General features: G+C 40.7%; 1 protein-coding gene across 1 annotated transcript; it reads left to right on the forward strand.

Annotated features, from left to right (window-relative positions):
* Window positions 1-416: 416 nt before the first annotated feature.
* On the forward strand, window positions 417-25922 carry kif16bb (kinesin family member 16Bb). The gene is made up of 20 exons (XM_069144120.1): window positions 417-500; window positions 599-662; window positions 734-844; window positions 1008-1124; window positions 2326-2423; window positions 5697-5812; window positions 5906-6048; window positions 6306-6474; window positions 6821-6946; window positions 7126-7301; window positions 7389-7454; window positions 7550-7609; window positions 13195-13314; window positions 13469-13520; window positions 13603-13740; window positions 15111-15199; window positions 18010-18098; window positions 21523-21612; window positions 22410-22509; window positions 23188-25922. The coding sequence occupies exons 1-20, from the start codon at window positions 454-456 to the stop codon at window positions 25411-25413; spliced, it is 4197 nt and encodes a 1398-aa protein (XP_069000221.1). The 5' UTR covers window positions 417-453; the 3' UTR covers window positions 25414-25922.
* Window positions 25923-26158: the final 236 nt, after the last annotated feature.

Raw genomic sequence — 26158 nt, forward strand, 5'->3', positions numbered from 1 at the left:
AGCGAAAGGTGCATTACCGCCACCTACTGTATTGGAGTGTAAACCAGTAACATATCCCTCTATAAAAAATAAATAAAATGGAAATTGATATTGACTGAACTGCAGCATTCACGTGGCATGGAAAGAATCGGAAACCGCATTCCCTCTTCTTCTGAAACTTGTTTGCCCTTATATTACGTACTCATAATAAATACATCGATATATTTTTAATGTATAAAGTTTGGTCGAGTCTCCATAATCGTAATTTCGAGAGAGAGTATGAGAGTATGAGCTGTATGAAAGTTTGAGATACATCCTGCCGTTAGTTTGTGCTGTGCGTGGAGAAAGTGGGGACAGGTGTGATAATTAGGGGACGCACTGATGCTCACGCGGACTGTTTCTTTCTTTGTGAGGAGAAAACAGGGTGGTTGAACTTTCTGTCTTGATTTTTTTTCTTCTTTTTTCTCAATAATAATGTCCTCGGTGCGAGTAGCAGTCCGAGTCCGTCCACTGAACAAAAGGTAGGTAGAGTGACTGCTTTTATTTACCCCCCATGCTTTCAAAATGATCACTATGCCACTTCACTTTTTTTTTTTTTTTTTTTTTTTTTTTAAAATAGAGAAAAGCAGTTATCATCGAAGGTGGTAATTCATATGAAGGGGAACACAACATCCATCCGTAAGGTATATTCACACAAAATGCACTCGACTGGAGTTAATGAAGTTTGGTAGTAAACGTGCATTTGAAATTGTAGCCTTCTTCTGTTCGAGTGGACGAGCAGAAGGACGGAGGGAAAAGCTTTTCATACGACTTCTCATATGACTCGTCTGACAGAGGAAGCCCCACATTTGCATCCCAGGAGAGGGTATCTGTATTTGTCCTTTGATCTCTTTAAACCTTTTGAGTATAGCCTGTTTTGTCTTGTAGTGCAGAACAATGGTTTTATTTTCTGTGTCAGACTCTTATGTGCTTGCATTGTTTTTTTTTTTGTTTTTTTTTACCTGATATGCTTTCTCTGCTGTCCTCAGATTTTTCAAGACTTGGGTTCTGATGTCCTGAAAGCTGCATTCAAGGGTTTCAATGCCTGCTTGTTTGCCTATGGCCAAACAGGCTCAGGGAAATCCTACACCATGATGGCTAATAAAGTAAGGCCTTTTCTTATCTCTTTCTCTTGAGCATTATTTTTTCTAAAGTTAAAGTGCAGTTTATAATTCATTATAAAAATCCCCTTTAGACATGTTGGAAGGTAGATAAAAAATATTCTGCTGTGAAAATGATTATTATCTTTAATTAAAAAAAGTTGAATTACCCCGTTAAGATCTCTTAAAATTACATTTACACCCTATTCCCTCATGGGAAAAATTCCTACTCTGTCGATGTTGTCATTTTTCATCATTAAATACATCACTGTAAGATCTGTAAGTGGCAGGCAATGCAAGCTTGCTAAGTTGCTTATTGGACCAGGATTGACCTCCAAACTAGTTGTCACTTTTGCATTTACATGCCCCATATTTCAGCTTTTTACTGGCCACTTTCTGCTGAAGAATTTGAAAACAGCCTTCTGGTGTCTAGACTCTGAACATGCGTCAATCTGCAAAGTGAAGGTCAAGCATCTAAGAGATGTAACAATGACTGAAAGACATTTCAGAAAGTGAAGGGTGGATTTAAAAGGTAGCTTTACATTAACATTCATTGGCCATTTTCAATGTGCTTGCGAAATGTGGCCTGTAAATTAGCCCCACAATCATCAAGGACACGCAGGATGACACAGTATCAACAAAGCTGTAGAGCTTAGATTGCTGAATATCCCAGAAATGCTAACCCAGAGAGCACACAGCACTGACTTCTCACATTATAAACTGACTGATGGCAGCCTCATCAGACATGTTTGTTTCTCCCCCACTAATCAGAAAATTTGATGAGGGCAGCATCCCACAGATTTCCTCTCCTCACCTTGCACAGCAAAGGAAATTTCACATTACCAGTGAGGTTTCTGCTTGTCTACCAGGAGACTTGTGCAAGGTCATCAGCAGAGCTGCTGTCAACATCTCAGATAATTATATATGGCTCTTAATGCTTACTATCTGTTACTTTGTAATTAAAACAAGAGGGCATGCTGCTCAGACTGGAATTGCTTCTATGCTTCAGTAACTCTATATCAGATGAGCGGTTGTTTGCGTTGTTCAGCAGTCTTAGCATTTACGGAGTTGTAGTTACGGCTTAGCTTAGACACCCAAATTAAGGGAACATAATTGCACTAAAATGTAATTGTCATTTTTAAGGACACTATCATTTTTGTGTAGTAAGGGCTCTAAATGAAATAGTTCCTCCTTTTCAATGTGTCAGGAAGATAAAGGTTTAATCCCACGGATCTGTGAAGGCTTGTTCCTGGAGATATCTCATAGAAGCAAGAGTGATGGTGTGTCATTTCATACGGAGGTCAGGTAAGGGACCATCATCCTCTATCAACAATTCAGTTCAGTTTTATTTATTTATTTATGAAGCACCAAATCACAATACCAGTCATCTCAGGGCACAAAAGGACCTCACAATATTATGGAGAGAAACACAGTAAGTAAGTCCCACATGAGGTTTTGGCTTGCTCATAAAACTTTAAAACAGGAACATTTTTCAGGATATGTAATATGTTCATGAAAGCATTTCTCTGTGTTGTAGATTCATATGCAAGTGACATTTCAGCAAAAATAAACATTTAGTTTTACATTGAAAGTTTTTGTTTACGTGATTCCTCATATCATCCTCTATATTAGGCATCAGTCTCAGTCAGGACTGTTAACTAGTTTCCTAGGTGATAACAGGAAACACACTTGAGCGAGTCAGTTGTCGTGCAGTATGTGAGAGCAAGAAAGCTCTGAAGATGGCAAAAGCAGAATAGTGCATGTTTTTTCTAAAAGCATGAAATTCAACAATATTTTATTAAAACTGAGGCGTGATCATCAGTTCCAACAAGGTCAGCTGGAAGTGGACAGAGTGAAAATGTAGGCTGGAAAACTGGGAAATGAAAAAGTAGATCCCTTTAGGATTCCTGAGGGTCTCAAAAAGACCTTCACAGATATGTGGAGTTTCCATTTCCTGGCATGGTATAAAAAGAAGAATGTTTTTTGTTGGAAGAAAAGCTATTTTCATGCAGGCTAACACATCATTCTTGGCTGCACAAAAACAGCACCGACCTCCAGGTTGCTATGGCAATAAAAGGAGAAAAACATCACAGAGTGGCCACCATCATCCCATGACATCTACTCTACCTGCAGAATATATTTAAAAGGAAGATGTGACAATGGACAGCAGCATGAAGCAGCAGCTCTGGGAGGCAAAGCTGGCATCCTCAGGCAGAAAATATTCACAAACTAACACGTTTAATGTTTGAGAGTCAATAAAGTGATGCCAAAGAAGGGTTCATATATATTAACATGGAACTCTTTAAAAAACAAAACAAAAAAACCCAATGAGAAATGCCATCTTCAATAGTTTTGAATTTTTTTTTGAGACTAAACAGATGAGCTGGGAAAGAAAATGAATTAATGGAATAGTCAGCGCTGAATCTAAAGCTATTGTCGTTTGTGTTGAGTTGATGCTTTACTATTCTTGTACTATATATTAAAACATAGTAAAACTATACCAAAATACTGAAGCGGTACTAATACTGCTAAAAGACAGAAGGGAACCTGGTGATTTTTATACTGCCACCACAGATCTTTTAATGGCAGGATTAATGACTTGTCAATATGATAATGTTGTAACTTCAATTGACTTGTAGAAATGATTGTCATATTAGAATAGCAGGAAGGACATTTATCTCTTTATACCCATGAAACAAGGACAAGTACACCTTATTTTCAGAATATCAGAGACACTGTGACCTCTCAAAAGAAGTACACACAAAGAAAAAAACAAGTTTACTTTGTACTGGTTCCTACTTCTTTTAGCTGAAGGTAACTCAAACCAGAATTAAGAGTGGAAAAGCATGACAAAGATAATACCATTTATCGTTAATGAGTTGTTCTCTGTTGGTTTTTTAATGTGTTTTGCACTATAGGAGCACTGCAGTGCAGCTAGACATGAAAAGCTTTGCACTTAAAGGAAAAGATAGACACTAAAACCTCATTGATAATTTGATGGTTGTAATTTTTGGTACGTTCATAAAATATTCAACCTTGTGGCTGGGTTGCGAACTTAATATTGATTTAAATATGATGGTCAAGCGGGTAAAGGCATTCATTGTTCATTTCACTTGGCACGAACAGTCATATAACTTCAGAAAATATTCTGACCTGACTCTAATGCATCTCTTTAAAACCAGAAATAGACAACATTAAGGCTTTATTACTATAATCAAATAATATTAAAAATCCCAGATGATATCTAGTCTCATCACAATATCTGTTTCATGTGCCATCTCTTCTCCTAATGATTATTATCAGGAGATAAAATTGAGGATTTTAAGCCTATCAAGCAACTGTGAAACCATTATTTCGCCATCTGGTTTCATGTTTGCTGCTGGCACATTATTTGGGTTTAATTGAACTCTAGAATTGAGTTTTATTTGACTGGCTCTGCATTGCCTTGCTTTAGAAATAATGAACAGCTTGAAAATGACTGAGGGATAATTTTTGACGAGTAACACATTTGTATTGTATTTCTTCAGGGGATATTTTGTCAAAAAATGATCATTGGTGAAATCAAAGTGTCACTGTACAGGAAACGCTTTTTTTTTTTTTTTTTTTTTGTCAGGGATGGTAATTATTAGAGATGCTTTGGCATTTCTTTAATGGCTCAGCATATGTTTAGTGACCACAGCTGTGTATGGTTTCATGTAGTAGTTTATAACTTTCTGATGCTTCAAATTCTCAACAGTTGTTTTTAAGGTGCATGACTTTATGGTTTTGAGCAATTACAAAACGGATGTTCAAGTACAATATGTGTACAATTCCTTTTATTAACCTGTTTGCAAAATAGTTTAAAAAAAATAATCTTTCGTAGAAAAATATTGTGGGCTTCTGCTTGTCAGTTTTTTCATGTTGTAAGGCTGGACGTCTTGCCCTTTGATGAGAATGAGGACTGCAGTTTTTCTTTCTCCTAAAATCCTCGACTGCTCTTTGTCTTGGTTGTGTTTGTTGAGGAGGAAGCTGAAAGTTTCCTTCCAAAACTGTCATAAATTTAATTTTTGTTAGAAAGTGAGCGAGGAGGTATTTGGAATCACGTGCAACTTGCTTTAATAATCGTTCTTGTTTTTGTTTTGCATCTCGTCATTTAGAAAGCATTGAATATTTTAACCTGTTTGAATTCTGTGTCAGAATACAGCATGCATGGCTACATCCAGAGGACACGCTCCCTGCCATTGTCTTACTGTCACGCTCTCGTAAAGCCTAATTGCTCCTTGCCTTGCATTGTTTTTCAATCAGCCACTCACTAGTCCTTTTGCTTCTTGCACACACACAGCCTGTAGTTTTGATTGAAGTGCTCTGCCAAACGCACTTTGCATGTTTGTTTATTCATTGCCAATACCAGAAGAACAATGCAAGAACAATAATTTGGTTTTAAACCTGCTGTGCATCTCTTTTCATAGTAGACATTGTTTTGCCCACATTTGGTGCTGTTCCATTCACATATTAACAATGAAACTCCTCATAAATTTGTGTCTTAGTGGCTTCATGTTAAACCCTTGATTAAATTTCAGTTTTCTATCTTGACACCAGCTATCTGGAGATCTACAATGAACGTGTGCAGGACCTTCTCAAGAAGAGAACAATACTCACCGATGTTGGAAGCTTGAGAGTGAGGGAGCACCCCAGAGATGGACCCTATGTAGAGAGTAAGACAGGGTTTTATTCTCCCTTTCATGTCTATCATAGCTGAGTTTCTATAAAAAGTAAAAGTTTTATACAGAAAACTACAACTCATGCAGATCTATCCAAGCACTTGGTACACAACTACACAGACATGGAGGAGCTGATTGTTCTTGGAAATGCCAACCGCACCACAGCCGGCACGGGCATGAATGACTTCAGCAGCCGTTCCCACGCCATCTTCACCATCATGTTCACTCAGGTGAAGTGCAGTGCTTAAACATCTGTGATTCCAGGTCTCATGCTGGGTTTAAAATGAATTAAATGTAAGCTTTCCGTTAAAACTCTCGATGTTGTCAAAGACCATCCCTTGAGAGCTCTATTCAGCTCAGTTTATTCATTTTGTGTAAGGAGAACCTTTGTGATGATGCCACCTACTGTATACGTCCACCTATTCCTGTGATGTTGCCTCTTTTGAAGTAAACAAGTATTGCTCAGCAGTGTTTTCTTATCCTACAGGCATGGTTTGATGCAGAGTTACCACGCGAGACACTGAGTAAGATCCACCTGGTAGACCTGGCAGGCAGCGAGAGAGCTAATGCCACGCGCACCACAGGCACCTGGCTGAAGGAGGGAGCCAACATTAATAAATCCCTGGTCACCTTGGGCAGTGTGATCTCAGCTCTGGGTAAAGGCTTTACGTTATGTAGTATTGCGCAAGTCAGATCAATAACTGATGGTGAATATTGACTGTATTCGATGTGAGGGTAATAATTTAGTTTGACATGGAATCACTATTTCAAAATAAAACAGTGGAGTGGTTTCCTTTTAGCATTTTTGGTTTAACTACAAATAGTTTTTTCCTGACTATGGCTGGAATTAAACTCGCTGTTGAATGTATTTGTAAACTTGAGGCCTTTTTTAAGGTTTAATTTAGAGCAATGGCCCTGTTGTTTCCAAAATGGATCTGCAGAGCGTTCAGATAAAACGTTTTATAACTTGGTGGCACATTTTCTTTCTGTGTGACCTCTCAGCTGACCTGAGCGTGGGAGCACAGTCGACAAAAAAGAAGCAGATCTTCATTCCTTACAGAGACTCTGTGCTGACATGGCTGCTAAAAGACAGCCTGGGTGGAAACGCTGTAACAACTATGATAGCAAGTATGTAAAACAAAGATATTTCAGGCTGTTTTCAGAGGCTGTTTGTCATTGTTTTATTCTTACCTCTTCTTCTTGAAAATGGAAGAAGGTCCTGAATCTCCCCTGTTTGTTTTTCTTGTTTTATCTCATCACTTTTCCTGAACATGTTTGCTTTCCTTCATGGTGAACTCTCATGGCAGCCATTTCTCCTGCTGATGTGAACTACATTGAGACCCTGTGCACTTTGCGCTACGCCAGCCGAGCTAAAAACATTGTGAACTCTCCCACGGTGAATGAAGATGGCAGCGTGAAGGTGATCAGAGAGCTGCAGGAAGAGGTTACCATGCTCCACAGACTACTAGAAGAAGCCACTCAGGTCCTGCTTGTGTTCAAGCTCACATAAAACATCTCTTATACAAATGTTATATTAAAGGTTTGGGTTGTGTTTTCATCACGACCCCAGGTTCTCCATGGGGAGCTGTCTTCCTGTGTGACGGTAGAGGAGGAGCTGCGTCAGAATGAGGCAAAGGTGAGTCATTCTCATCCAAATGCAGAAGAGATGTTCATGTTTTGATGTTATCCTCAGTAAATAATAGACCTTTTGTTTCTGCTGTTCCCCTGAAGGTTGTAACACTGACCAAGGAGTGGACCAGCAAATGGAGAGAGACTCAGAGTATTCTGCAGGTACAACAGTGATTTACATTTTTTTTTTTTTTTTTTTTTTTTTTTTTTTTAACCATTTACATGTGAGCTCCTGCGTAAATATCCTGGAGCCAATTTAGCATGGGTTGGTTTTACTGACAAAAGCCGGCACAGTATGTTGGATTCTTGAACATGAGGATAAGACGACTGGAGAGAACTGCTTGATGACCTGCACTGTTCTAATGACTGAGTTTATTGTAGCTCTTTCATTAATCAGATATTATCATAAAGAAAACTAGGAGTCCTGAATTTTTTTTTTCTTTTGCATATTTAGTTATTTCAACATTTCAGAATAAAACAGAAACTCATTTTGCAGTAGTTTTTTAGGTGTTCTTGTTGCTCACATTTTTGTTGTGTATCTTGTTTTTTATGCCCAAATTTGAAATTTGTTATATGTCATCCTAAATTGTGTGAAGAACGATGTGCCATTTGGACCCTCGTATTTGCTACAAATACGAAAGAAGGGCTCTGAGGACATAGTTTGTGGAGATTTTCTTAATTGTTTTTACCAGTATCCGTCCACAAAGCCACAGGCTCCCAGAAGCAGTTTTTGTGGATGTTGTTGCTTGCAGTAAAGACATCCTGCCAGGTGGTGTCACTGTAAGTCTTGTGAACAGCCACTGCATGCAGTGAAAAGGGCAATGAGAGTGAAATCAACCTGGCATTTAAGTTTAATTTTCCCTCTTCTTGGATTTAAATGGCATCCAAAAGCAGAGTTCTTGTAATGATTATGAAGTTATTGTGTGACAGTGTTTGAGGAGCCTGACAAAGAGAAAAGAAACAGACATGTCATCTCCTTTGATCCAGCATGGCTTCTCTGAGGCAGGGATAGGGTGGCAGCATCCTCTAAAGACCCCAAGGTGCAACAAAAATGCCAATGTTGCCAACCCCTTTCAATTCACACTGAACACTTCTCTGTTGAATTTGTGCCTAACCTCCCAAATAACACCAAATGTCATTTGTTTGGGACTCATCGTATTCAGCCAAGTAGCCTGTTGCATTATGCATTGAACGGTGAAGCGTGCCAGTCATGAAAAGTATGCAGTGACTTCTTGTCTGCATCATTATTCATGCTCGTAGTACATTGTTTCTAGCGGTTTTTGCATGACGCTAAACTATTGTGTTGATGTCGACTTTGAAAGTTGTCTGAATAAATTATTGTGTTTCTGACACGCAGCAGCCAGCAGAGAAAAAGGTCTGCAGGCTTTGTGAAGCCACATTGTAGAAGACCCTGTCTACGATTTTAGATACCATATACATGAATGTCACCTAGACACGTGTATGTTGGACAATTAACATTCTGCTCTGTATGGTAGTTAGCGGTTGACATTTTGTGGTTTGACAGCCCTTTATTCGTGGGCGTGTATTGGAACTCATTAGCTGCTGTCACAGCTCCTAATTAAGAGGTCTTGATTATTGACATATGGCACTTTTGTCTCTGACTGTCCGGCATATTAATTAAAGTCACCGTGTTGTAAATCTGTTTGCATTTTCAAGTGGTGGTGACTTTATGTTCAGAGGCAACATCAACCATCTCTACCGGCAGAGCTGAAAAACATGTCTTATTTAGAACCGTGCCCATCCGTGTCGACACATCCGTTGCTATGCATGATACAGTGACACCGAGGTGAAAAGGCCACTGAAAGTCTTAAGTGTTTGGTAAATGCCTGTATGGATTTGACATTCGTCGTCTTGTGCATTTGCATTCTGCCCAGGTAAAAAATGATAAGTGTCCTGAAGGGAATGCTGCACAGACATGCAGGTTTTACTCAGAGAAGCACATCCAGCCCCAATTTAAAGTTTTAACATTCAGCAGATACTTGACGAACAAAAGCCTCATCGAAGAGGTGGAATTTATTGAACTGGATTTGTTTTTTAGCAGATTGCTTTCAACATGTGTTGTTTGAAAAGAATGGTTCTGATCCAGCCTCAATACTTGAGTGTATGGTGTTATACAGAGTACATAGCACATGTTCTCCAGCTCCAACATGTGTTTTTTAAATTAGGAACTGTCTTCGCTACTCTCAAAGTCCCATAAATTTTGTATTTAATTCAGTTTCTGCTGTTGCTGAAAGCTGGGTAAAATTTTCCGCTTGGGCCGTAAGGAGGGAAGTTGACCAAGAGCGGTGTAAACAGAATTTTGAATTCTGTATTCAAAGCAGATTTAGAATGCAAAGTTATTCATCGTCAGCTTCCCAGATTGGTTACAGGGCATGTGGGAAAGAGAAAGTAATTAATATGAGATGGATTCCAGAGCAGCCTCTTACCAGACAGAAGCGGCAACAGATTGAGAGAACAAAAAGGCAGGAAGAGGGTAAAGTAAAGTGATGTTCTAGTGTGTGTGTGTGTGTGTGTGTGTGTGTGTATCTAATCAATATATGTAAAGAGAGACGTAGGATATAATTGAAATATATAAAAATATAGAGCGAGATGTATTTAAAATATTTAAAAAAAACAAACAGATTTAGTTGAATCTCTTTCAACCACGTCATGAGTGGAGCTGCATTCCTCTCCTCCAGCCAACCTTTCAGGTCCTCTTATAACACCGTTTGGTGGGAGGAACCTCCATTTCAGTAAGATTAAATGAATCACAGCTTCTTCTTTGATCCTGTAGTGTTTGCATTTCCCAAACACGCTGCAATCAGCACAACGGTGTAACACGAAGCTCTGAGTGCTCTGAGCTTTGCTCTGTTTAATGTCAATTTAACTCATAGTGTCAGCAGTTATCCATCATATTCATTATAACATTTCATGACCTTTACATTTTCTTAACAGCAGCCTTTCTCCACTCACAGATACTGGCTCAAAAACAAACTGACATTTTGTCTTAATTAATAAAAATTAGTTATTATTTGGCCACATTTTGAGCTCATGTAGCAACACATGTTAGTGACTCCTTGCTTGGATAGTGAATCAACTGTACTTTACATATTAGGAAGGTAACAGTCCAGTTGATTTTCACACATTCTTTAAGTAAATAAATTAGTGATCCAAATAGTAAGAATCTGTAAAGAATCAGCATATATTTTCCATCTCTGCAAGATTACAACTATTAAGCGATGTGAGTTGCAATGTAAATTGATAATTTTGTTGACTGATTAGGAGCCCAGAAGAGCATTTATTCGGTTGAATCGTGTTTTCTTTCGCTACCATGCTGATGGCTGGAATGAATCAAGTTAATTACACAACAAACTAGGACAACAATTTTCTTGTTGAGATTCTGCTGTAAAAGCATGATTATGAAAACGAAATGACTGGTACAAGTGTATCACTGACTCACCGCAAACTAAAGGATTCCTGCCATTTTGAAAGCTGGCCATGTAATTGCCTTCCCTTTACATGATAGTAATTTTAACTTTTATAACGACCAGCAATCGGGGTTATAAATTCAGCTCTTTTAAGGAAATTAATGTTTTTAATGTAGTGCAGTAATTCAAATGTACAGAAGTTTTTATTTTGTTCTGAATTCAGTACTTAATCTGTTCACTTAGTAAGTTGTTTCACTTGACAAGGGTGATGGGCAGTCAGGAAACATGATTGTTTGGCTTAGTATGGCATGTGTTTTGAAATGCACATTACCCATGTTGGAAACCTGAACTGTCAAAGTGCTGAAAAAAAATCCATTAAAATTCTGCCCAACTACAAATGATGGCTTTTAATGGAAGCCTAAATGCTTCCCAAGTCTGGCTGCTGGTCCAGGCCACAGTTAATTACAGTATGTTCACCAGCTGCCTCCATCTGAAAGCATACTTTTTTTTGTCGTCACTGCGCACACACACGGACTGCTGAGTGACTGGGTACGGTGAGGAGCAACTTTCTCTGTAATGTAATGTGTGTAAATGTGAAGAGAGAATAGGAGGATCTCATCTGTTCCTGGTGTCTGAGGAAAGTGACAGAGTGCATTAATCTGCCAGGCTGCTCCTCACCTCTAATGAAGTCTGTGAAAAATCCCTTTTAATTAAGTACAGGGGCTGTGGTCGATGCCTTTTCCTTCTTCATTAGAATAAAGGATTTCTCCCATTTCACAGCTGCCAATGAGTGAGGTGGTGCTGTTGGTGGACACGTCTCTCACTTCACAGTCTAATCTATACGACGGAGCAGCAGGAAGAGGAAGAGGAGGCTGGAAGCGAGGGGAACTAGTTTATGCAGAGTGTTTCCTCCATGTGGGAGATGTTCTGCTTTGCCTCTTGGGGAGGTACTTTTGATAATCCATGGCAATGTGAGGCATTAGTCTACCAGCTTAACAGAAGAATACTCCTGATAGGGCCACTCGTACACGGGAAGACTCCGGGTTATTGAACAGTCCCAGCCATCACCCTGGGAGGAAAAGGTCACCAGCCTTAAACACTCGCCTAGAGTGTGAAGTTTTTCTTTATGGCTTAACTCGGCGTGTCGCATGAACCTGCAGGTCATCTGAGGCTTAATGTCTCATTTTCTGTTTCATAATTTGCAAATTAACTGCTCAATGAAGTTATTCTATCTGCAGCATGTCTCGTCTTTTATGAAGCTTAACTCATACTTTTTTAGTCAAGATTATGAATGGAATTACAAAAAATGACATTTAATACAAAGTTAAATGAATATTGCTCCCTTGACAGACACGTATACCATATGGCGGTATGAGTCATGCTGACACATTTCTTTAGCAACAATTGTTGGGGGCAGTGAAGCGGTATATGAAGCAGATCAGCCGTATAAGTGTAGCTTTGCTGTGCTTTAGAAATGATTTTCAAGGATTAAATCAATTTCTCTACGTCTTGTCGGATTTCTATAGAGAGGTGCTGTAATAGCATTACACCATAATACATTATTTAGCAGGGATTTCTGGACAAGCATGGGTTTTTTATAGACATTACTTTTGGGCTGTGGACTAACTATTGTGGCTATATGTGTCACTATAGCACAGGAACAATTGATAACTTACTTGGGAAATATATACATTGTTAAGTTTTTCATCATTTGATTTGAGATTTAACGTGCAGGCACATACTTTATGGGGAAAGATTGAAAATGCTCCTGTGAAATGGTTTAGTAATGATAAGCGCAAGAATTCACTTTAGTTTGCCTTTCTTTACATTGCTGCTTTCAGACATGTTGTTAAATGACATGAAAGTAGTTGAAGTTTGTTGCTGTTTGAAGTTGACATACTTTACAAGCTCCATAGTATTTTAATAGCAACAAGCGATGTCGATAGCTCAATAAAAGCAATCATGCATAGTAGAGCGTGTGTGTGTGTGTGTGTGTGTGTGTGTGTGTGTGAGAAATGGCACTGCGTCTGTTTCACTCTCTGAGCACAATGTACAGTTTGACTCTCGCCACAATAATCTGAATGATTTATGGGGTCTCTTGTGCCGTTAGCCACTCTGCTGCTTCATGGCGACACATGGTGGGAATGCTGCTATTTTGCTTGGCCTTCAGGCGAGGAAGAGCAGTCATAAAGAATTCAGTTTTCTGCTGGTTGCCATTAAATGTCTGTCAGCATTTTTATTTTATATTGTGTGCCATTACGGTTACTGGCTATTGAATGCGTTTCTTTTTCTCGCGGTATCTTCTCCTGTGCCCCACAGGAGGAGACGGTGGCTCTGAGGAAGGAGGGGAGTGGAGTGGTCCTGGACTGCCACTTACCTCATCTGATCAGCATTGATGAAGACCTGATCAGCACTGGAATCATCCTCTATTATTTGAAAGTGAATAGATCATTTGAACGTCATATAATCCCCACATTACTCTATATTCTTTCTGAAATTGTTCGCAGCCATAGTGCAGTTCGTCTTTTTTATGGCTCTGCTTGTCAAACAAGAGCTTCCATATTATATCATGATCTTTTAATCTTCACTGTAGGAGGGCAGAACCTTGATTGGCAGTGACAAAGCATCATGCAGTCAAGGTATCGGTGAGTCAAGGTGACTACACAATACTGGCTACACTATATTTCCGGCTGCTGCGTTATCCAGACTTTCATAATTGTGTTGTAGTGCTCCGTCGGCCCGGGCTCGTCGGTGAACATTGTGTGCTTGAAAACCGTGCCGGGACCGTGACTCTGTTCCCTCAGGATGGTGCACAGTGTTCAGTCAATGGCTCTGTGGTCACACGTCCCTGCCAGCTGGCTCAGGGTAAGCATTTCTGCAAAATCTAATTTGCTCCTGATATTCATTAATGAACACGGGGGGAGGAGGAGGGGGGGAGAGGGAGAAGAAGAAAGGCATGTCTGTAATAATGAAGATTTCTTTCTCAGATTCACAATTATTTCACTACTTTGAGCCAACAGCACTTTCATCCATTTTGAATGCAGTTATGAGATCACTGCATCACATCTGCAAATGAAATCCACTTTATGTCCCTGGCTCTCCCACAGCAGCACACTCAGGGCATGAGTGGATTGTGAACACGGCTCTCCACAGGGCAGATGCCATTTCTCTTACTAAACATTTTGAAGGGCGAGAGGCCCCGGACAAAGCTCCAGACAAAGCCCCAAGCCCTCCATTTAATTGGCAGATGGAGTTGATAGGGCCGACAGGTTTGAAGTGGGCCAGAGCATTAACCTTTCAAAGGATAGAGACGAGCCAAACTGAAACTCCGGCCCCTCTGAGCAGGCCCTGCTTGCTGGGTCTGGAAGCTTTCACTGCCTCCTCATCCACATTGCTTTGCTTTTGAGAGATAAAAACTGCACACAGGACCGGGCTGCGCCGGGCCCGGCCACGCTAGTCACTTTTATAACCATTTCAATTTATCCAATATCCCCTTCAGAAACGGCTGCATCTGAAGCTATTTTCTTGAACAAATGATAGTAATTTTCAGTCCAACAGCAGCTGGAATCCATCACAGGCTTCTCTCTCAGGTGCTTTGTCACTCGTCAGAACTCATTAGTGGTGGCAAGATTAGTATTTACTGTGCTGAGAGTAGAGGAGGAGAAAGGAGAGGAGACCTTGAGGAAATCTGTGGTATGGCCATATGAACACAAGTCTGATATATAAACCCTAATATCACTTCAATTCTATAGCCTTACAAGTCCTCTCAAGTTTCCTTGGACCATTTTCTCCAGTAAATCATCTCCCCTGGTCGAGGCCACTGCCAGTCACATTGGGGATTGTGCTTCTCATGGCAATTCATTCATTTTACTTTAGCAGAGAAAATTGTTGGTGAACTTTTGTGCTGTTTGTCAAGTTTCTCTCAAGTTCAGTGCACAGACAGGTCATTGCATTCCTACAATGACTGGAAGATTCCGATGGCCAAAGTCTCTTCACCTTTTTATACCTTATAGATACTGTGACACGCCTCCGAAGGTTTCCTGGCAGACATGATTACAGTTGCTTGTATCCGTCTGTCTTGAAGTGGAGCATTTTGCCTGTGCCAGTCATTTTCATAATTTAATGCATAATTCAGTGGTTGGTGCTGCATTTATTCCAAATAATAAAGTTCATGATGGTAGATGAGTTGGTAATTTGCTACTTATTTTTGCTTTGCCTCCTTGGCTTCCCTCTAGGTTCAATTATTCTGCTGGGAAGAGGAACCATACTCCGGTTTAACCACCCAACTGGTGCTTCCCAGCTGAGAGAGAAGCGCCGTGTAAAGGTTAGACTCCACACCACCGCAAACAAATCCCATCGTGTTCTTTTACTATTCACATTTTTATTAAGCTGAAATAGCGTCTTTCAGAAAAGACCTTTCCTCAGCTGTATTTTCTCTTGGTAAATTAGCATCATGCACATTGTTGCCATAACTACCAGCTGTAATGCTACTTTCAATAAACAATGCTCATATTGAAATCACATTCAAACTCCACACGAGAAGGGCCACAACACCATCATTGGGATCCACACTGCTCCGTTATGATCAGAGCAAGAAGTACTACAAGCTTTTCAGCAGGTTCCTGCTTGATTTGAGCTTGTTTAGAATTAAAATCTAGTTCTTTGTTCTGTTAATTGGCTCAAAACAGTAGCAGAGCTGAATATCTTGAACAATCTCTCTACAGCCGTGGAACTCGTTTCAATGTTAGAAAAGCGCTCTGCTGTTCCTGAAAGGAGGCCAGGTGCAGCGTCTTGCCAAGATTCGGCTTGAGTGAATGCACCCTTCCTCCTTAGGATGCTGCAACCAGGGTTTTTCAGATTAATTTGAATTTAAAACAAAAAATAAGTGGAATAATAGCAACATACAGTATGTGCCAGGCAAAATTAAGTAAATAATTTAAAATTTGCAAAATATTGCTTAAAAAAACTAAATTGTAAGTCTAATACAGTTGTTGTTGCTGTGTTGATGATGGTTATTTCAACCAAAGGATACAATATGTCTCTTCAAAGGACACAATAATCCTTTGCATATTTCCTTTCTTATCTATTCATAGAGAGCTTTGGCGTAATGTATTTAATATTAATCAGTAAATTTGTACTGATGTCCTTCATCAAGGAAATGTCCAGTCTTATAAACCCTAAAAAGCATTGTCCCCATTTGACATCTTTTTGTCTCACATCATCCAGTTACAAATGTAATTAGGATTCATTTTACATCAACTCAAACAAATTCTGTTAGTGAAGACAGATCACCACACCTTAATTATTACCCCTACGTCCATTTATCTTTAAAAGTGGCACGTAGAAGTGTACAGACTTAAGGTGATTTTGATGTTAAATATACCCGTATCTGTATGGTATGACTGAAGGTGAGTCAGTTTCTGAAGTACAGCTGTAGAGACACTCCCAAAAATGTCTTTGGATCAGATATACTGAAAACTACCAAATAGTAAAAAGATACAGTTTTGTAAAATGTGTCATAAAAATGGTAAAAAGTGGTGCAGCTGCAAAAAAAAAGCCATTCTGTCTGAGTCTCTGTGTGAGGAGCACAAGTGAAGCAGGTTACCACAATGCTCTCTGAAAGTGTTACAAGCTTCCATTCCCTGAGATGTTACGACACTGCACATACATAACACTGGTGGCTGAATGTTTCACTTCTAGCTTTATGGCAGTGTGAAAGTTAAAGCCGAGTTTGCTACCTGATCCCACAGGCCACAACTGAAGGTGAAGTGAAAAGTCAGCTGTCATGAGAAGTGGATACAAGGCTGTTTAAAATGGGGGATAACTGCGCTTTTCTCAGACACTCTCCCCAGGCAGGAAGATGGTCATAATTTTATGCTCAGGTGCACACAAAAGTGCCTCATACTTATGTAACTAGAGCTAAAGAGAGCTTTAAAGCCAGTGCATTTGTTGGTTTCAGAAAGTTACAGAAATAGTCTGATGCAGCCTCCACTAATCCTGAGTCAGAAAGGTGTAGCAAGAGGGGTTTTCAAATCTCTCTGAGGGGAGGGTTGGACAGAGCACACCTTTACTATTTATAAAAAAAATAACTCGCGACATGTAGCTTAGAGTTTGTCAGTTGACAAGTAAACAGAATAGGAGGATGATTGCTTCAGATTCATACTAATTGAAGATCAAGCTCGGTGTTTTTAAGCCTTTGTTAAAGAAGTGAACACAATAAAATAAGGTAACTGGCTTTGAGAAATATGCACATAAATTTGTGAATGCTCATTACAATCATTGTATTTTAGGATAAAGTTCCAATCTTCTATCCATTTTCAGTAAAATGGAGTTGTTTGAGCAATGAGAGAAGATGTGAAACTCATCAGTGAACAGACTATAAAGCCTGCAACTTTAAGCACCCTGTTCTTCATAACATTTCATGTTGTGAGAATTGAACACCATTTCATACACAAGGCTGTACCTCTATTTTTTGACAGTCTTCATCTCTTTGCATAATTGAAAACAGCACAGTATTACAGCCAAGTTAAAGTACTGGCATCCCGGCCCCACTGTGGCTCTTCTGAGTCTTTAGCATTCATTTTTAACATCAACTCTAAATGAGATGGTCTCTAGAGCTCCTCGTTCGCTTAGTCTGAATGTGTGCTAGCACACCCAGGATGCAGTCTGTAACTAGCTTTTATGTGGTGTATCTGAATATAAGCAAATCTTAAAACATTCCCTCTTAGATTTTTACTAAATGCAGAAACTGCTAAAGATACATTTAAAAAAAAAAAAAAAAAAAAAAAAACTCTGGAAGATGTTGAACGTTTCAGCTGCTCTCTTACCCGTCACAATCTACAACCCTCTTTTTTTTTTTTCTTCTTTTTTTTTTGCAATACGTGCTAGTTTCAAATTGTTTACCCTCATTTTTGGAGGGATGTTAATGTATCAGATATTAGATTTTGACATTTCCTCAAATGTTCAATTTCTTGAATGTGCCTTGTTGTGTTTTGTGAAAAACTGTCCCAAATACAGATGACGCATAGTGTACATATCATAATTGAACCATTGTGCAAATGCAAATCCACCACTCATCTCTTACACTCAGACAGATTTTCATTTCACAGTGCTGTCTCATTCTGTTGTCTGCAGAGTGGGCTGCTGTGTGCCAGCAGCCCGGCTTTGGCCGACTCGTCCAAATCTACTGAGAATCCGTCTAAGGCGATGCTGCAGAATCCAGGGTAAGACTTATGCAGACGTGTAATGACTCTCTGCACTCCGTGACCCCAGCATAACTGTACCCAGTCCACCTCAATCCCCACAATGTGCCTGCTTATTGAGTAGCATTCATCAGGCATGGAGGCCAAATCAAAGCCATAAATCACGGCAGCATTTCTGTGAGGAGAGGTGGGAACATGCAAAAAGCCATTCTGCAGTGCTTCATGCTGAGCCAGTGGAAATCACAGCAGGCGAGTCTCCTACAACCAAGGGCATGTCCCAAAACGGCCCCCAGTTCAGTAGGTAGTGAACTGCTCAGTGTCCCATTTTCAAAATCTCTGCAGTACACCTCAAGTTCAGCTCCCCTGAAAATACCCACAATGCACTGTAAAAAAAAAAAAAAGTAAAGCGCTCATTGTAAGTTACATCATTTGACTTGTTCTCTGCTACACTTGCAGCACAATCTTTTCACATTCGGCCTTTCTAAATCTGCATTCTTGCCTGTAAAATGTCATCAGTCATGGCCGGGGCACTGTCCTAATTTGTAGTCTGTTTTCAGCCGAGTACAGTCCAAACGCCTGGAGGGGTTCTTCCTCCCCTCATTTTATCAAAGATTATTTGACAGTTGATTTGTGTGAACTTGGTAGAGTCATGGCCCAATGTGTATTTTTGCTTTAACCAGCTGTGATGGTGGAGATTTTGAGCCTCGGGTCAAATTTTCTTTCTAAAACTGTTTTTAAGTTTTGCAGTTTTTAGTTTTAGATTTTGAATGTTTTTTTTTTTTTTTTAAATATATGGACTACACATCAAAATGGTGCCCACTTTGGACAATTTCATTGAGGAAGTGATGTCTCTTTAGCTTTTTAAACACAAGATATAATTGTAAGAGACAAAGTCTAATATTTGTTTATTCTCAGTTTAGTTTTGTTGCAGGTAAAGTCTGCATATTTTGTACTGGGCTGTTTTGGGTAGTAGTGCTGCCTCTGTGTACATTTAGCTCCTCATATCTAATATCTTGCCACATTAGATAAAAATACCTATAAGTTATTATGAAAATGGGTAACACATATGAAAGCTCTGAAAAACTCCAAGCCTATTAATATGAGAGTATTTTTGTCAAACAACAGTGACGTTAAAGTGTACTGGCAAAGTTTTTAAACTCATAAAGATGCAAATTTACATTTTACATTAACTGGATTAAGAAATGCCAGCTGTCACAACTGATAGACACAGATGCAAGTAATAAAGTAATAGGTAAATCGGATGGAGGTGAATTAATTCAGGCCAGTTAAACGATCATGTGGACAAGTTTTCACCATAACATGTTTCAGCAGAATAACTGAAAGGATCCTCTAATCGCATAAAATCAGTAAACTCGCACATTTTCACTGCCAACTCTGTAGTCTGAATCAAACTTCACTGTTATTTTATTAGCAGCACCGCACTATAACATACGAGGCCCTGAGAGACATGATAGTAATGTGACATCTTTATGCCCCGCCACTGCCTTGGAATTGTGTGACAGTTCATTGATCTGTCAGTGTCTCAGTGTTCATTGAATTAGTGTCTGAAATCCAATTCGCTCTCTGGCGATTCACCACCTGCTGAAGTAGTGAGCAATTTGAGACCCACCCCTGGTCTCTCATGATCTGCTAACCCTGATGTTTTACAGCACGTGGAGCTGTCTGACATGTAATTTCCCTCTCGCTGCAGTATGGCCAAAAAATGTCAGGTGATTAATGCTGCTTTTACTCTTGACACCTGCGACCCTTCTCCCGATCCGGCGGGCTGATGGTGTTTGATTTGGATATGAAAGGGTGAATACACAGGTATATACAGGAGTACAACAACCCTGCTTTTAGCAGCTACTTTAGCAGTTTGCTGGGAGAAGAGGGTCAGTCAGTGGGAGTCAGTAGTGGACGCAGACTGTAGGCGTTTTTAGCAGATCAGCAGCAGAACTGTTGGGAGTGTTTAATAGAATAGAAAACATCCAAAAATGGCAGAGGCACATTGAAAAATACACTATTTGATTCCTCTTAAGGTGTCAAATTTACTGAACAACCACCTTAGAATATTAAATGATGTATTCATTGTGCTTAGTTTTGCTTCGCTTCCTCTCACCTTGAACACCAAACCACAATCTGTTCAACACCGACGACAAGGCAGTGACGGAAGGTCTTTTTCATCCACTGCTCACATATGTATTCTGTCCTTGTTGTGCTTGTTGATTGCAGAGTAAAAACTCCCTCACAGCAAGGACGGAATTGATCTTACTTTTCTCAATCATCTTGGAAATAACCCTCAGCAGTAAATACGAGCAAACAATTTGAATTCAAATGCTGGCTGTGGATTTCTGTTGAGCTCTGGGAGTGACACAAGATATCAATGAACTGACCTGCAGCTGCTTGGGGAGGTGCTCCATCGCAACAAAAGCAACCTTCCCATTATCTGCTACATCAGTTGGATCGCAGGGTTTCTGGAGAGTTGACAGTCAGGACAGGATGAGGGTAGCTGCATTGGCATAAAGTCGGACTCCGAGGGCATTGGAGCACTTCACATTCTTGTATTTATCCGCTGAATACAGATTCTCTCACCTCACCTACCTTCTAAGCACGAGGTGTAGACTCTCCCGTTTCTCTCCGAGTGTTCTAACACAGATGCAACAAGTCAACATCATATTCTGTCAGCATCACATTTCAAGTTCAAACACTGCAAGCATGAGTTTTGTCACCTAATGTGGCATTTGAAGAAGTCTGTTAAGGCAGGGTCACATGCTTTTGTACTTTGTATAAACCCATGACTGTCTACAAGACTTCCTAACTCCATGTAAAAGGTGTCTCACTGTGTTCGACTCAGTCTTTATTAAATGGACTGTGCAGCACTATGTTGAAGCCAGGTAGAAATTCAGCTATTTCAAACCCAGAAACTCTGGAGTCTGAGTGCCTTGCGATCCAGCCAGCCAACCGATGTTTGACCCACACGGCTTTTAATGGCCACCTATGCTCTGAAAGTCTCTCATCTGATAACCCTCTCAGTATCCTCCATCTCTGGCCACAAAGCCACGTACCACCTTTACCTCCTCTGACCGCTGACAAGCTGCTATGGAGCTTACATCTCCAAAATAGTGTCTTTACACTGGTTAACATGTGTCACTCTGGGAGCTCCTGCATCACTTGAAGTCATTCTTTTTAGTCAACATTATAGAGGCCCCTTTCAAATATGTGAGTTTGAGTTTCACAGCTGCAGATTGAGCCAAAAATATTTGACAATATGGAATGAGATGTGTTAGAGGGAGCATATGGAACGAGGTAGGACTTCTTATGTGTGTGGCAAGTCTCATAAAGTCTCTGTGTGGTTGTGCCTATATGATGCAATAACTAGGAGGGTGGAAGAGAAGCTCAACCAGTGGGACGCGGGAGGGGAACATATCCTGGAAAGCCTGACATGATACAACCGGGACATCAAAAGAGCTCCAAAGGAAACCAGTGGGGTTCCAAATCAACTGACAGCAGAGGAAAGTAGTAAGGGGGCTGAGAGGTGAGTTAGGGGAGGTGAACTATGTTCTCTGTGGTGGTGATAATGAATCTGTTGCCGTGTACCAACTTCATGCAGTCAAACCATAACAAGAACACTGTGAACCTCTGTATGTGAGCACTAGAATAAATGATATCAAGAAAATGTGGTCAGCTTCCCAGACTGTGAATCCCAGATCAGTGTTCCTCTGTGTTTTATGTGAGCAGACAAACATTGCTGGGTGCAGGACATTCTCTGCACTGATCCTCAGAATCTGCAAAAATCCTTTAATCGTCACCAGGACCTGCACCGTGTACCTCTTGTTGATGTTGTCAATGCTTTACTGCTCCCGCTTTCTCCCTTCGTCAACCTGCTGCTGCACACAAAGCTCAGCCAAAGCTGCTGTTTACTGTCAGAAATCATTCTGAGCTATATATTTGGTTTCTGCTCTCCCCTCTAGAGTGCTGAGTATTGTATGTAAATCCTCAAATCAACATGCACAGATTCTATTTAATTTCACAGCTAGTAGAGTGGCTCTAATCTCATCCAGCCATTTGGGCTGTTTGCTTTTCAAATCTAATGGATGTTTTTTGTGAGGGAGGGGTTCGGGGGTTATTTCAGTGATGTCTATTGCCTGCAAACGGTTTGAAGTCTCCAGTGTCTCACCTCGGCAAATAATTGAATTTGTTCTTGAAAAGCCTGGCAACATGTATAAGCATTTAACCACAGCTGTATTGTGTTCTCACCTCTTATCAAGATGCAGTTTTTGGTTTCTGACAGAATGTGAAACGTATTATTTTAATTGTGTATCTTCACTTCAGCCGTTTCAGTCAAACGGATGTGCTGACTACAGAGGCAGCGGAGTTAAAAAAACCAAGCATTTGTCTCACATCTACCCCAACAAAGAAGTTCATGGCTACAGTATGTATTCGTATTTATTGTACTGTTACAGCAAATACTATTGATTAAGATAATAGAAGGATTCAGTCATTAAGCCATTGGTATTATGAGCATTAGATTAGATATGACTGACTACTGTTTTTAAGAAATTGAATGAAGTTTAAGCACTGTACATATATTTAGACTTTGTTCTGCAGTTTCAGTTTTTTTGTGTGTGTGTGACACTGTATTGCCACTGTGCAATTTCAGTTCTACTCTATTTTGTGTTTGCAAAACAGAGCAAATGTCAATACCTACCCCGTCTCCAGCCAGGCCCAATACAGATATTTATGAGCCATGAAATACTTTTCCCATGGCTTGTTATGTTTGTTTATTATGCGCATATTTAAACCCTATTACACTCCCCTTTAGGGGTTTCAAAGAAAATGGCACTCATTTTGTGAAAAAAAACCTCAATGTTTCTGTATAAATGTACCATTTTATTCTTCACTTCATTTTTCTATTCATGTATTCAAATATAATTGAATACATGAATAAAGGTATGTTTTGGAAAGGAGCTGAATGAAAGTTATTTTAGTTCCTTCACAGCAGTGGCTCTAATTTATAGTAAAGCATAGGACAGGATTCTTGAAATGTTTCAAAGTTTTATTTCCTCTTGATAATTTTCCTGTTCTCATCTACCCACACAATGTAAACTAGGCCATACCTGGAAGATACTGCGTCCCTCAAACTAGTTTTGAGTTGGATGGAGACATGCTACAGGGTGGAGTAAGCACCAGGGATGGCCAGGAGCAGGAGAGGGACTTGTGTCATAAATCAGAGCCGTGGCTCATGTCTGAGAGGCCGCCGAGGAAAGATCAGAGTGGGGTTGGAGTTGCACGATATAAGAGAGCGGTTTGGCCAGGGAATGCCAGCCTCCAGCAGACAACTGTCCTGGGCCCTGGTGATGGATGTGGCATGAAGCCAGAGGAGAATGCTAATGAGATCCAAGGTGTCGTGACTGACTGCTACAAGGGGAGACCTGGCTCTGGTGGGAGCTCATTAGGCAGCGTGTCCCACCTGCAGAGCAGTGGAAGAACGAGCTCCACGTCGGTCCTCCCACAGACCAGCGCTCATTCTCAGCTCGCCAGAAAGCCTCTCAGCAGTCGGGCGGCCTGCTGTCCACCCAAAGAAACCACCTTCAAAGGCCAGTTCAGCTGTGGAGAGATGGATGAATCTGGAGGTTTGGAGGAGATCCCAGGAGTGTGTGTGACAGAGGCTGCAGCAGCCACAGTTCAAAACTCCAGGCTGGGCTCTTTGTTCAACAGAGTTTCTTGGATTGTCCAGGATGCAGGACGTCTCCTATGGAGCTCTCCAACAGTACTGCAGCAAGTCACGGAAGTGAAATTACAGCCTATCGGGGCCCGCTGGTCCAGGCATGTTGTCTCTCTGGTCAGGGAGAGTAATGTTCTTTCTGTAGTAAAGGACAGCCAGGTCCTCTCCATGGTTAGAGGGAGCTTTGTCTTCTCTCTTTTCAGGGATAGTCACATTTTTTCCATGGTGAAAGAGCTGCCTCTGATACAGCACATCCAGATGGATATAAATCAACACTTTAAGCCTGAGGAGGCAGCTCAGATGATTCAGGGCTGCATTAATCCTGACGACACACAACCACCAGTCCTGACACCAACACAAACCTTGAGCAAGGCTGAAGGACTGCCAGAGGATACCTGGAAAAGGAAGAGGACCATCAGGGATGGGCAGTCACCAAAAGAACAAGACACAGCTGATAGTCATGTAAAACGAGGAGAAAAACGTATTACAGAACTGCTGCCACTAAAACACATGAGTAAAACAGAGGTTACCGATGCGCCTGACGACGGCAATCAGGCATCGGAAAACTCGAGGACTGTCCCAACTGTCATTCAAACGCTGATAGATTTTCCTGACTCCCTTTTGAATCTAAAAACTCTGCCAATGCAAGACATGATAGATGCCTTACAGTCTGTCATCTCCATTTCAGTGCTCACCTCACAGAAGATTCTTGCTCTCCATTGGCTGAATGTGGCTAAATGCAGCCAACCTGAGCCTCAGCCGGCCCTCCTGATCCTGATGGAAGCCGGCGTCTATACGCTGACCGCTGACTCTGGGCTCCTGGTTTTGTTCCATCGCCTCCCTTTGCTGCATCTGAAGGAGATTCACGTCAGCTTAGCAGGCCACAGTCTGCGTTTGATGGGCAATACAGAGGAGAGCATCTTAGGTGTCTACACCCACAGCGAGAAGCATACTAAAGAGCTGTGCTGGGCCATCCTTGATGTCGTGTGCCCTGGAGACAGCCGAGTATCTCAGTACCCACTGTTCCATGGAAACTTGATGAAGATGTCTCTGGACTGGCAGGTCTCTGTACCTGACCTCCTGCTGGATGTCGGTTTAAGGGTTTGCTGTCAGTTTCAGAAGAGTCTCGCTGATCTGATTTATCTTCTTCACTGTAACATGGATCAAGAAACAATCACTCTGGGAGAGGTGAAACTTTTACTTTACACAAGTGTAGCGGTGCACATCAGCGCCAGTAGCCACAGTGAGCATCTGGCCCAGTTTTTACTTACAGATACCCACCTCGGTCTGGTGCGGGAGGACGCTCTCTTTCACCGGACCCCACACTCTGTCACCACGGCGCCCTTTCGTCCCCAATTCCGTGACGTAACTCTTCGTCAACGCTCAGATGTGCGCTGCATGCTGGTGCACGATAAAGACAAGCGTGGATCTGTCAGACTGGATGTAATCCTCGCAAATGTGAGGGGCGGGGGTCACCCTGAAAGCGTGACTAAGGCAGCTACCCTGTCTGCATATGCTTTAAATTCATCTCCGCATGCAGAAGTGTGGAAATTAACTTTCAGTTGCGCCACTGAGGCTGCCTGCCTGATTAATCACTTGTCAAATGTCTGATCAAGGACTGAACGGCCGGTAATGAACAGCACAGCTTGAAAACTCTCTTTCACAGCGATCAGTGGAAAAAGAGCATCCCAACTAGCCCAGACAGAGCAAAGAAGGACTCCACTAATGACAGAGAAAACTATGACCTGTTCTGAAGTTTCTGCATTAATTCAGGTTTTTTGGGGGGAAATTTTTGTCATTTTAATGTTACATGGCTTCTGCACATGAAAATGTATCTTTAAAACACTTGAATTTCTTTGTTCTTGCATTGATCTTGATCTTTGCACTCCTCCCCATGATTATTTTTGTCAGTAAAGTGCAGCGTTTTAAAAAGAGCTTGAAGGTCTAGCATTGATGATTAAAGACATGGTGTACCAGTTTCATTGTGATGTTTTTGAAGCCTTTTAGATGACCAATCTGACTGAATTATCTCACTGTAATGGGTACTTATGTTGTATATACTGTATGTGACAATGTGTTATCAATTTCAAGTATTTTATATAAAAATAGATATACTGAATGTGTGAATATGTTAATATATCCTGAATATATATATATAATAAAAGGTAAATCCGCTGCTGCTCTACAGTTCTGTTTACAACTTAAAATGCAGGCAAGCTTGATTTTTGAGCTTTTAACTTCAGAAAGCAAAAAATATATTGAGTCTGATGAATTTCACTGCTTTCTCTAATGTCTGATATGTTGTCTCCCTATCATCTCCGTCAGGCTTTCTTTGTCTCGCCACCCTCCTCTCTGA

The sequence above is a fragment of the Embiotoca jacksoni genome, unplaced genomic scaffold (genome assembly GCF_022577435.1).
Source record: "Embiotoca jacksoni isolate LCO1_2020_lvr unplaced genomic scaffold, fEmbJac1.0.p SCAF_12, whole genome shotgun sequence".
Classification (NCBI taxonomy): Eukaryota; Metazoa; Chordata; class Actinopteri; family Embiotocidae; genus Embiotoca; species Embiotoca jacksoni.